General features: G+C 34.7%; 1 protein-coding gene across 1 annotated transcript; it reads left to right on the top strand.

Moving 5' to 3' along the window:
* Positions 1–984: 984 nt before the first annotated feature.
* Positions 985–3326, top strand: LOC145111614 (uncharacterized). Its single transcript, XM_079047877.1, has 6 exons — positions 985–1174; positions 1268–1379; positions 2072–2411; positions 2492–2879; positions 2957–3015; positions 3121–3326. Exons 1-6 carry the CDS (start codon positions 1138–1140, stop codon positions 3157–3159), a joined length of 975 nt encoding a protein of 324 aa, XP_078904003.1. The 5' UTR covers positions 985–1137; the 3' UTR covers positions 3160–3326.
* Positions 3327–13172: the final 9846 nt, after the last annotated feature.

Here is a 13172-nt window from a genome sequence, read left to right as displayed (position 1 = left end):
TTTTAAGTGGCTAAAAGTCACAAAAAAAAAACAAAAAACAAAATTTCTTGACTTTAAAAAACCATTATTTTTTTTCTCCGCAAAAAGTTAGTTTTAAAATAATTTTTCTAAGGCTGTGCTATAAGTACCCCTTAACCAATTTACTCTCCTAACATCAATCTAATCAACTTTTTTATTTTTGATTTGACATCATTTTTTTTTCATTTTTGTTTTTTTGTTGTTTTTTCTTTTCTTTTGTTTTATTATTATTATTATTATTATTATTATTATTATAAATTTCGATAACCATATAAAATTCGGATAATATTTTAAAATTCGGACAACATTATAAATTCAGACGATATTATCAAATTCGAATGACTATATAAATGGAAACAAAAGTAAAGTTGGCTTTCAATCCGCAAAACACACCACGTAAATACAATACCAAACCAATTAAGATATCTGTGATAAATAAAGACAAACTTTGCTTTTGTTCCGTTTTATATAATCGTTCGAATTTTATTATGTCGTCTAAATTTATAATGTCGTCCGAATTTTAAAATGTTGTCCGAATTTTATATGGTTATCGAAATTTATAATAATAATAATAATAATAAGATTAAAATAAAAAATTAAAAACAACAAAAAAAACAAAATAGAGAAAATAACAAAAAAAAAAAAAAAAAACAACAAAAAGGGGTACTTAGCATTAGTCATTTTCTACTTACCAAATATTTTTTTGAATTTTTTGACTTTTAAAAAAAACCAAAATTCAAAAAATCATTTGAAAAACAAATCCCAAACACCCTTTTAATACCAAACATGTCATCACAAAACTGAAAGGAGGTATGTGTAACTGTCATGAAAAAGAAAGGTTGTAGGGATTGGAGAAGGGAGTAACGGGCACAAAAAGAAAGCTCGAGGGTCCAATTCCAAACATTTGACGAAGAAGGAGCGGGTATAACGTTACGTTACAAATTTGAGTTTTGAAAGATTAACCACTCTTATTCCCGCCCATCACCTCCACCCCACCCCCCTTTTCGCTTTTATATGTTATAAACCCTAATTTCACCCCAATTGCACTCGATCGCGCCTACCAATTCTCTATTAGCTGTTCTAAACTCAATTTCAAATCGTTTCATCAACACATATCAGATGGAGGATGCTGTCAAGGGTCGATCTTCTGTACCCGGTAATCAATTCCAGTCCATAATTTCTGCAGTCTGATTGGGCGTAAACGTAATTACGGTGTTTATTTTACTAAATTTTGGATATATTTTCGCAGGAAATAACGGTGGATCGGCTAAACTTCTTCGTTATCCCCTCCGATCGGGCACCAAGTCGAAGGATGATAAGCCGCCTCTGTCAGCTACATCAACTCCTTCCTCGTCTAGAAGGTTTAATTTTGGCTATAATAATTATATCTATGTTCTACACGACTTACTTTACATCTGTGTAATTGCTGTTTGTCATTTTTGGTGGACGTTTGAAAAAACGCTGTTCTATGTTGAATTTCCGGCTCAAGCTTTGGTCTGTGATACACCATACGTAATTGTTGTAAAATTTTCATCGATGCTGGTTGTCGTAGTTGGTTGGATTGATTATTAAGTCCTTATCACTATGGTTCAACGTTTTAGGACATTATGCTTGAAGGACTATAAGGTATTTGTTCAATTATGGTTAAGCTATTCCATTTGCTGATGTTCAATTTACCCTCACTCTAAAGTAACGTAATCAAGTAATTAGGTATCCAGTTTTCTTTATCTCTACCGTGCTTTGCTGTTGGTTTTATAATCTAGGAACTACTCTTTGTTGCTTAAGATTCACTCGATTAATGTCTCTGCACTCAATTTGTTAGGTCACATTGTTTTTCAGCATTTGAGATGGGTCTTTATGAATTAGGTCGATTTTAGACTTAAATCTACAGTTTTACACCAAGGTTTCTTGCATGCGATCAACCGTAAAGGGTTGTATATGAAATTATGAATTATGCTCCGCTTTATTTCCACTTTATTTATCCCTTTAAACAAGATTGTGAAGGAAATGGATGATGCCATAACTAATTATGATTCATGTTAACTATCCACAGGGGAAAAGCTTCAAGTGTGAGTCAAAGTGTTAGTGTTCTTGATCTATCAGCTAAAGACAAATCTGCAAAGCCTCCAAGAAGGTACTCCATTCCTACAAAGTCAACCGCCACACCTGCTCCTAAACCAGCCAGCAACACAACTCCAACTTCAGATGTAAGAACAAACAGGTCTAGAAACAACACACCAGTTTCAGATGCTTCTAGATCATTAACCCGAAGGAAATTCAGTGTTCTATCTTCAGCTTCATATTGGCTCTCTCAGATCAAGCTCTCTGAAGCTGCTGGAAAGCACCAAGTTTCACTTGGTTTCTTTAAACTTGCTCAAGTCGCTGCTTGTGAGGTATCACAGATCTCCTTCACCTATTAATGATGGTAATTGTTTATTCAATCATTTTTTCTCACTTTCTGTTAAATTTATAGAATCTTCAACTACTGAGAGATGAACTCAAGTCCTACACTCTGCGCCACAACATTCTTGAACTTGGAGAATCTGCAAAAGAAGTTCTTCAGCTTTATGACATATCAGAAAGCATTGAAGGTGTTCAAGTTTCTGAAACCTGTTGTTCCCAGATATCTGAAGATGCAATCAGTTTGTCTTCTATTAATGGAATTCACAAACCGAAACCAAAGTCTTCAAGCAACAATGGTGGTATTGCTGTCAAAGAAAATAATCAGAAGAAACCTGTACAACATCCAAAAGCTTCAACAAATAAGAAAATGACAAATCAGCAAAAGAACATGCAGAAGCAAGTCACAAACAAACCAAAAGAGATTGTCAAAAGCAAGGGAAAGAAATCTGTTACTGAAGGTGATTGAATAATTTTGTCTTTGATATATGAAATTATTTGAACACTTTTTTTTTGTAACATGGACATTATTTTGCAGGGGTGGTGGTAAGTTCTTCTCCTGAGGAGGTAATTACCCAAGAAAACAAAGAAAACATGGTGAGATATTTGACTCTTAAAAATTCATTAGAAAAGTCAAAATTTAGATTAAGTTAATGTTTCTTAATTATCATTAATTGTTAATTGATTTGTGTTTTATGATAGGATGCTCCCCCAGTAGAGGAGATCAGCATGGAATCATAAGTATATTCTGCTTCAATTAAAGCTGGGTTATATATAGTTTATAAAGTTTTGGGTTGTTTGATTGTGTTTAATGTTTCATATTTGTTACTTGGGATGTTTGTTTTCTCCTCTTGTTTCTTTTGGTGTCTGAAAGATTTAACTTCTTGTACGAAAAAAACTCTTTCGTATTTTGCAAGTGTTGAAATTAATGTGTGAAATTTGCTGGAAAAAAAACATATTTTTATTAAGATGTAAAATATATTTTCACAGATGTAATGTTTTTATATTTAACTTCTTATAGTGGGTTTTGTTATTTTTGATCCAATGGCTTCTACAAGAAATGCCTGATAATCTGTGAAAATATAAGATGTAATGTTTTTATGAGTTCGTGTATTAGTCTGGATTCTATTAAGAAATGTTTGCGTTAATCTCTACTTTATGAAAATAGCAATAAACTATTTACATACTGGCAACAAAAATAACGCCCTCTCAACGTGTCCCAATGTTTTATCCCATGTTTGCTGAAATGTGGAATGTTGGAAAAATGACTTAAAAAGAGGGAATGAAGTTTTCAAAATTAAAAATATTATTTGTTTTTTAGTACAAAAAAAATTATTATTGAAGTTTATGTTGACCGGAAAGTGATTTAAAAGGGTAACAAAAATTTTAAAATGTTCAAGAAATACAATTATTGTTTTTTTAGTACAAAAATACTATTAAAGTATACAATTTGTACATAGAATACCAATAAAATATACACTTGTTGAAATAAAACATTGTGGTCCCGGCGAATTAAACGCAACTCTTATTCTCTGCATCCACATTTAAGCATTCTCATGACATAACGTCACACTCGTTTCTCTCGTTAACCGATGTTTACATCGGATAATCATGAACCGATAGAAATCATACATACGTACACAACACCAATCATGTGAAACATCATCGTCCAATAATCTTTGTGGTGTCGGAACATTTGCAACAATTCCTCTGTTTAGTTTTTTTCTGTCTCTTTTGTGCCGCAACACTAATAAAAGGCTAACCCTGATCTATTATATATATATATATATATATATATATATATATATATATATATATATATATATATATATATATATATATGTTTGAAGTTTGAGGCATATAATGCGATTGGGAAACAATTACGTATAACTAATGTTATAACCCACTTACTTCTCATGTTACCACAAAGTTTTATTTGAACGAATATGTACTTCTTTAGTATTATGTGATTGTATTTGGATACAAAACAATCGAGTGAGGGGATGAAAGAGAGTGTACAACTAGTGTGAGTTGATATGACGGTGTATGATCTCCGGTGACTGTGTTTTACATAATTTGACAACAACATAGCTAACAAAAGGTGCTCTGAAATAACAATAACGATATTTTTCTGCATTTTGGAAACTTTAGTGGTATTTTTTTGTACTAAATGTGAATTTCGTTGGTATTCTGTGTACACATGATATACTTCAACTGTATTTGTACTAAAAAAAACAATGATAGTTTTTGAATATTTTGGAAACTTTGTTATCCTTTTAAGACATTTTTCTATTTACATGAGATAACCGATTACCATAATGTAACTAGAAGTTTGTAAAAACAAGATTTTTTTTAATATTAATTCTAAAGGTTACATAACTGTTTTTTTAAGCCTAAAAGATTATTCCATTGATTGTAACTAGAAAGGTGTTTCCCGTGTTGTGAGGGTTGGAAGGTGTCGTTTTTATGAGAAAGTATAGTACATTGCTTCAATTGGTAGCTACATAGTAAAGTATGTTGCTATTGTCTACAATTCGCCTATTTAAAAATACATAATAGTCAAATATGTTGTAGTATGCTATAAAAGAATGAACCCTTTGTGTTGCAAAGTAAATAGGACGTGCAACAGCAATATTTTTTTTACCACATGCTTTAGTAAAAAAAAAGAAGAGTAAATCTTGAGTTCAAAATTACCTCTCGAATATTGAGTAAAGTAATGGTTAAGGCTAGGTTATGGCCAACATGAAGACCCTATAAAACAAACATAAAATAAAAATGACCAATTATTTATTTTATAACATTAAATCAAATTGTGCATTTACCTTTAGGGATCCAAGGAAACCAACCATTCCCTCTGAAAAATTGTGTAACCGTATACCTATAATTGATAAGATAATGAAATATTTAAAAAGAAATGAATATAGAAACAATATATCAAAAAGATATATAATTTAATCATGAATCTTGGAATATACCTATATGAAATAACATATTAACTAAAATCATATCATCCATTTTTAGGCAAATTACAGAAAAAACAATTATAAATGCTTCTTTTCTCTTTTTAACAAACTTAGCATTTTGTTCATCCATCCACTTTCTTAATTTTCTTTTCCAACATTAAATATATAATTTTAAAACTGAATTAAACTAAATTAATAATCTTTAGTAATCTTACTCAGTTTCAATAACTTCATCACATAGAAATGTTAAAAGTCTAAGCTTTGTTGATGAGTGTAAACAATTATATCCTCCAATTTTATTATTGATGCAACATTTTAATCCTTTTAATCATGAATCATTGCCATGAGTTGATTTTGAAATTGGAGATCTGAAAGAGATGAAATATTAATATTAAAGAAAATGAAATATTACAATATTAGTAAATGAGGTAAATAAAGGAATAAGTCCATACTCTGATTCCGATTCTGATTCCAATTTCGATTGTATAACAGACAACAACTGTTATATCCACAAAAGTTGTTGAACATAAATCAGTTAAGATACAAAAAAGTTAAAAATGTACAAAATAAACCTTCCATAAGTTCACTAAAGTTGTTGAACATAAATCAGTTAAGATACAAAAAAGTTAAAAAGATACAAAATAAACCTTCCATAAGTTCACTATAGGTTTGAATATCTGGCCTACTATTTTTTCCCAACATGAGAAGAACCTTAAAAGCATGGAACAACTCATTCTTGTATTCATTAACCATTGATTAGTGCATTAAAAGTAATAATGCCTGGAAATTTCCATGTGAGTTCAACTGATCATGCACTCAAATAAAGTCTTTAATAAACTATAACATCAAATTTCATACAAACATTCAAATCTTAGATTTTTATGTGTATGTTGGTCTTGTATTCAGTAGCCATTGAATTCAAGTGATCATGCACTCAAACAAAGGCCTTAATAAATTTTGTAACACCCCAAAAGTCAACCCAACATTTTTCGATTAAAACTTTAAATATTTATTGAAATCACAACTGTAAGATCTTAAAACATGTATCAGAGTGTCATTAAAAGTTTTCAAGTACACAAGTCCCCCATTGATGCGATGCAATCGAGCCGTGCCCCTCCTTTAATATAATAAAACCAAAAACATAAGCACAAAGCTTAGTGAGTTCCCCAAAATACAACACAACACAACACAAATAAACAACTATGGGTATCAGCAACCATGGGGACTATCAGCAGTCCTAGTGGGATAACAGCACGCCCGATGGGTTATCAACAACCCTGGGGACTATCAGCAGTCCCAGTGGGCTAACAGCATGCCCGGTGGGTTATCAGCAACCCTGGAGACTATTAGCAGTCTCAGACACATATAAACAACATCACATAATAATAACAGTTAGACCCAGCTGATCATCACAGATACAACTATCTTACCACATAGGCTCATAGAAACATGAAAGAGTCACAAAGACAGCTAGCATCCTACATACATAATTTAGTGAGCCGACATTGGTGCAATCGACTCACGAGCACTAGGAGAAGACTCACCTCAAACTGCTGAAACAACCAGATAAATGCTCGAACTGCTGATCCGGGAAACCTCCGCACTAATTATCATCAGACAATATCCTTATTAATAATCAGGACATAAGCCACAATCGAGCCCTGCCCAAAGACACCTAAAGGCCTACAATGACCCAAAATCCTAAATGGTGCCCAAAGCCCATTATGGGCCTAAATCCAATAAGGCCCAAAGCCTAACAATAACCCAAAGTAAAAAAGGATTGGTGACCCAATAAGACCAAAAACCTTAATAGTCCAAATATGGCCCAAACCCAAAAGTCAACAAAAGTCAACACTCTAAGTATGCCTTGCGTACTCGATCTACGCCCATCGTACGCCACCTTTGGGCAGTACGCGCTGTGTACGAGATGGTTACACCTAGCGTACTCCATAACAACCCAAACTCATCATTAAGGACTTAAATGGTTAAGCCATTAAGTCCACTTCTCAGATCTGACCCAAAATAACGTCTTAACCCATAAAGTCAAAGACTTTAAGCCTTTGCATGATTGGAAAGAGTTTAAACCTTGAAACTCTAACTTGATCCATACTCAACACTACCAAAATCTTGCATGGCTAGAAAAGGATCATTAATTAATCAATTAACCATTTTTATGAATCCACAAGACCTGGAATGCTTGAAAGGACAACTAATAAGCTCTGGAGTACTCCATACTCACAAAGGTCCAAGCATTGAGACAAAAGTTCATGAAAAACCCATCTATGGAGATCTAAAAGGAAACTCATCAAGGTATGAACTTTATACCTTTAGAATATGCACCAAATGGAGTAGTTTTTGGATCCAAAAGCTTGCAAGCAACCCATCCTTCTTTACTAGACTTATTCTTTAACAACAGGCCACCAAACTTCCATATATTCACTCACAAAGGATACACTCGATATTAGGGTTTGGAAGGAGTGGAGGCTGATTATGGGAGGCCCAAGGGTGAGTTAATGCCTTTAAATAGGGATGATACCCTAAAAATTAGGGTTTGACATCATCCTACGTACGCCCCACATACTCATAGTACGTCCAACGTAATATGTTCAACTCCGCGATCATCTCTTGTCTAGTATGCCCAGCGTACTAGGCTCAACCTAAAAACCCTCCAACTTCGAATGGCCATAACTTCTTCGTTCTAACTCCAATTTCGAGGTTCTTTATATCCACGGAAAGGTATCGAAAGGCCCCAAAATAATATCTATACATCTTGGACTAAGAACCCCTAAAAAATCCATTTCTTGTGCAAGAAACCGACCTATGACTTTTCCCACGCTACCCTTTGGCCCAAAGCACAATCCAGAGGATTAAGATCTCATAACCTCCATTGCCTTCTCCCAAAAGATCTAAACATCGCCTCCTTAAGGACTTAAGGCCTTTATGGAATCGATTTACGAGCTACTACCCTGAATCACAAAATCGCCCAGAACAGGGCGTTACAACTCTCCCCCACTTAAATTAGATTTCGTCCTCCAAATCGTTCCTTACTATCTCCTATGCCGAACCAAATGATCCCAACTAAACTCCCTGAGTCACGAGGATGACGGGGAAAGTCACCTTACTCTGATAACTGCCCACCCTTACTAATGTTGAACCTAAAATAGTAGAAATCACAAGCCCTTACGAAGAATGAACCTCAACCTTGCTCTCAACCAACTTGTACTCAACTGCTACGCCTGAAACTGAAACCTTGATCGGTTTCTAACTCCCAGGAAGACAAAACCACTCCAAACCATTTCCACAATGACTTAACTTCATATCATGATCCGCACAAACCTATCCTTCCTTAAGAAAATTTACGGATACCCGAAACATATATGCCCCGATCACTTACTGTTACCTAAAAATCCTCATCAAAAACTGTAACGACCCAAAAATCATGACATTAAAATTTTTGTTTTTAGATTAATAAATCGTTAATACATATCTTTCCCTTAAAATCAGAGTAACTAAGTTTTAGCAAAACATCAGCAAATAAGAGTAATTCACAGAAGGCAGAAACATGTGGTGTGTGCCCTACAATCATCCCGAGCTCTTCCATTTGAAAACCGGAGTACCTGAAACATAAACTGAAAACCATAAGCACAAAGCTTAGTGAGATTCCCAAAATACCATACACATACATCCACAGATTATCATGCAACAAACATATTGTTGCCATGGGCTCCCCCTATGGTATTTATCATGGCCATTACCTGGAAATCCATGGGCTCCCGCCATGGTCTGATAACCAAGTTCCATGGGCTCCCCCATGGTCTGATAACCAAGTGTCATGGGCTCCCCCATGGTCTTTACATAAAACAATACATACCACAAAGCATACAATTGTATATAAAGTAATTACTACATATCAAATAATGGGCCAGCATTGGTGCCTTCGACCCATGGATATAGTGAGAAGACTCACCTCGCACTGCTGAATCATACAGAAAACCCTTGGCTGTTGGCTAATAGATCCCCAAACTATCAAATAACAAAACAACACCCAATTAACAATTGGTTTCCAATCCATAACCATAAGTCCATACCAGGGGTAAAAAGACCATTTTACCCCTAACCCAGCCTTGTCCAAATCCATGACCCAAACTATAATCTCAATGGCCCAAATGCCAATTAATCAAACAATGACCCAATTTTCTAAATTGGGCCCAAACCCCTTACATGGGCATTACCTTAAGGCCTAACCATTCTTTCAAGTCCAAAACACTTTGCATTCCGATGGCCCATTCATAACTCAAACACTCCAGCCCAAAATACCAAAAACTACTCATGGCCCAAATCATGGCCATATTTGTTGGATATAGTGTCTAAGTCCATAACTATATTTGGTATGTACTTGACCCGACCCGGCATGGTCCATTTGGGTTGCACTTCACCCGAACAATTTACGGATAATCTTTTGAGAATAGTATAAGTTATGATTTATTAATATATTATAAGTTCTAATATATTAATATAAAATCATATTATTTAATTAGTGTTGATCTATAATTAATTTAGAATTAATTTAGAGATCAAAAGTATGACTAATTAAATATGGGCTCTTGTATTTATATAGTGTGGGCTAATGCTTATTTGGAATGGGCTAGGCTTGCATGGAAAGTCCATGGATACTCCATGGAGCTTTAACCCATGGATCTCATGGAACTGAAAAGACATGGGTATTAGGGTTTACATGGATGTAACCCTAATCCACCACACTATATAAAGGAGGTTTTGGTTCTTGAAATTGCACTAGTTGATGTGTGTAAACTAAGAGGGCCGATTTCAAGAAGTTTGTGACTATTCTCTCAAGTTTCCAAGTTTGTGGTGATTTGTGACTTCCATTTGAGGCATCCACATTATTGGTGCTAGGCTCTCAAACTCCAAGCAATCAGCTACTACTACAAGGTAAGTAATTCTACTAGTTTTATTTGATTCAAGTACCCCATGCCATGCTAGTTAGGATAAGAACCTTGGAAAAATAATTATTTGCATGTATCTTAGTCAAACATAGATCCAAGGTTTCTAGGGTTGCATGTACACCATAGGAGTGTTAGAATGCTGAAAACCCATCAGTGGTATCAGAGCCTGGTTTGTTTATTTGATACTTGATGCAAAAAAAAAAAAAAAAAAAAAACTTGAAAATCGAAGTTTTGTTCAAAAGCTCGTATCAAAATTTCAAGTTTTGTATATGTACTTACGATTCTTGAAATTTTTGATATGAACATTCATAAACATATGAGTTTAGAAGATCATAGAAATTATGTGCTAATAATTGATTAGATTAATTCTTGATCTTTATGTGTTTTAATGGAGTCCATAACTAGTTCTTAAGTTATGGATAACCAAAAGTCACATTTATAAATAACCATTAAAAGAACACATAGGTTACAAAAAATGAAGAGTCTTCATTTTTAATAACCATTAACTCATAAGTTATGAGAAATGAAAAGTTTTGAAAGTTTACAAAACTTGCCCTCAAGTTTTGGAACATGTAAAGTCATATTAAAAACTTTAGTTCCAACCCCTAGAATTTTAAAAGTTAAAATGCAACCCTTATATTTTATAATATTATAAGTTTAATAATATTTATATATGTATAAGATCAAGTCGTCTTACCGCTAGTACGCCTCATTCACGAAGCCGGTCTATAAGGGGGGTATAAGGCTGTTGCCTATAAAATGGCAACTTAATGGGTGTCCACTCTCACCCACCGCTTCCTTGATCGGTGGAGGGTCGTTAGCCGAACGGGTAGGACAAGGACTTATAAATTCTCATTAAAAGTATAATGATAATACTAAAGTAACTAAACTTTATTGAATTCCTAATCTTAGTTATTTTAGGAAAATGTGAATAAGGTGCTAATCCATTAAATTACACTTTACACTTTTTTTAAGTCGTTAGTGGAGCGTGTGTGGTTAACCGGCACACTAACTTGAACTTAACAAGGTAGGTAAAGGGTGACTTAATGTTTATCATAGTATCGATGGAGCGTGTGTGGTTAACCGGGACATCGATTGAGGGGTAATACATTAAGGGTACCAAGTAATTTGCAAGGTTACTTCACACCTTGTTTTGTGATCCTCGGCATCCCAGTCACAAAACTTGAAGGGCACACTCGAGATTGAAACATGCGATTGAAGAAAGTTCAATGAATCTCAAAGAATCTAGGAGTTTCTAAACCAATTAAAACCTAATTAAATATTTCGTTTTTCATGGTGGAAATTGGTGAATCGTCATTCACCTACCTTCAAATATCTTATAGCTTAGATTACGACATCCCTCTTCTAAGTTATAAAATATTGTGTTGGGTCCTAGCCTTAATATTACATTTGGGTGTTTTGTTAAGGGCTATCTCTATATCTAATCTAATCTATCTTCTTTTCAGATGTCTTCCAATAACAATGCTTCTGGCTCAAACCCTACTAGCTCCTTCTCTCTCATGAATCTTTGTGGGAGAGTCATCTTTGATGGGTCCAACTTTACAGATTGGATCAGAAACATCAGGATGGTCACTCGGTATGAGAACAAAGAATATGTTCTCGACAAGGAGCTGAAGGTACCCGAGCCAACTGCTACTCCTGAAGAGCTTGCTGAATATGAGGTACATGAAAGAGATGCTACAAAAGTGGCATGCATCATGATGGCCACCATGACAGCCGAGCTCCAAAAGTCCTATGAGGACTATTATCCTTTTGAGATGCACCAGGACTTGATGGACCGCTACCATCAAAGTGCTCGTCAAGAGCGATATGAAATAATCTCCTCCATGATAACAACCCGAATGAAGGATGGTGAACCCATCACGGGCCACATGCAGAAAATGCAAAGGTATGTGGACCGTTTACTGAAGCTGAATGTGAACTTCCCTGAGGAGTTAGCAATAGACATCATTTTGCACTCCTTGCCATCGTGTTATGATCAATTCCGCATGACATATCACATGAACAAGGAAGAAGTCACCCTCAGCAAACTTCAAGGACTCTTGAAGACCGCCGAGAGTGGTCTAAAGGGTAAGTCGGTTGTTACTACTCCTACTCCTACTCCAACTGCGGCCAATGTCTTGGCAATCGGGCATGGCAAAGGGAAGAAGAGAAAGAACCCTTCTAAGGGTACCAAGGGTAAGACCCTTGAAGGCTCCTCTTCAAGCAAAACCAAGAAAGGTTTTGTCACTCATTCTGCTAACCCTAATGAGGCTGAATGCTTCTATTGACATGAAAAGTCGCACTGGAAGCGAAACTGCCCAAAGTACCAGCAAGATTTGAAGGATGGGAAAGTAAAACCCAACCATGCAGGTATATACACTATATTGTCTAATAACTCACCTCATTCTAAGTCTTGGGTCCTTGATACAGGTTGTGGTATACACATATGTTGTGATTTGCAGGGACTAAAAAGAAGTGAGAATGTGGAGCAGGGAAAGATAAACTTGATCATGGGAAACAGGAAAGCTTCACCTGTCACCAAGATAGGAGTTTATTCCTTAGTGCTAAATAGTGGGTTTACATTAGATTTGAATAAATGTTATTATTCGCCATAAATGGCAAGAAATGTTATTTCCTTTCATGCATTGTATAAACAAGGTTTTACCTTTTATTTTGATAATAATAATGGTAGTATTGATGCTTTATTTAATAATGTTCTTTATTTTAAAGCATTACCTTGTGATGGCGTGTATGAAAGTGTATCTGTTGTAGATAATCTAGGAAATAATGTATTGTGTATTAACTCTTCCACTAGCTTAGATAA

This window comes from Lactuca virosa, chromosome 5 (assembly GCF_052849685.1).
Source record: "Lactuca virosa cultivar CGN04683 chromosome 5, Lactuca_virosa_CGN04683_v6, whole genome shotgun sequence".
NCBI lineage: Eukaryota > Viridiplantae > Streptophyta > Magnoliopsida > Asterales > Asteraceae > Lactuca > Lactuca virosa.
Note: the sequence above shows the minus strand (reverse complement) of the source record. Positions and strands in the feature narration are given on the sequence as shown.

Bases quoted from the DNA above. Each gene is read 5' to 3' on its own strand.
- LOC145111614 (XM_079047877.1), top strand. From the start codon at position 1,138: ATGGAGGATGCTGTCAAGGGTCGATCTTCTGTACCCG. The intron at 1,175-1,267 runs GTAATCAATTCC...ATATTTTCGCAG, and splicing joins GGGTCGATCTTCTGTACCCG to GAAATAACGGTGGATCGGCT. The intron at 2,412-2,491 runs GTATCACAGATC...TTAAATTTATAG, and splicing joins CTCAAGTCGCTGCTTGTGAG to AATCTTCAACTACTGAGAGA.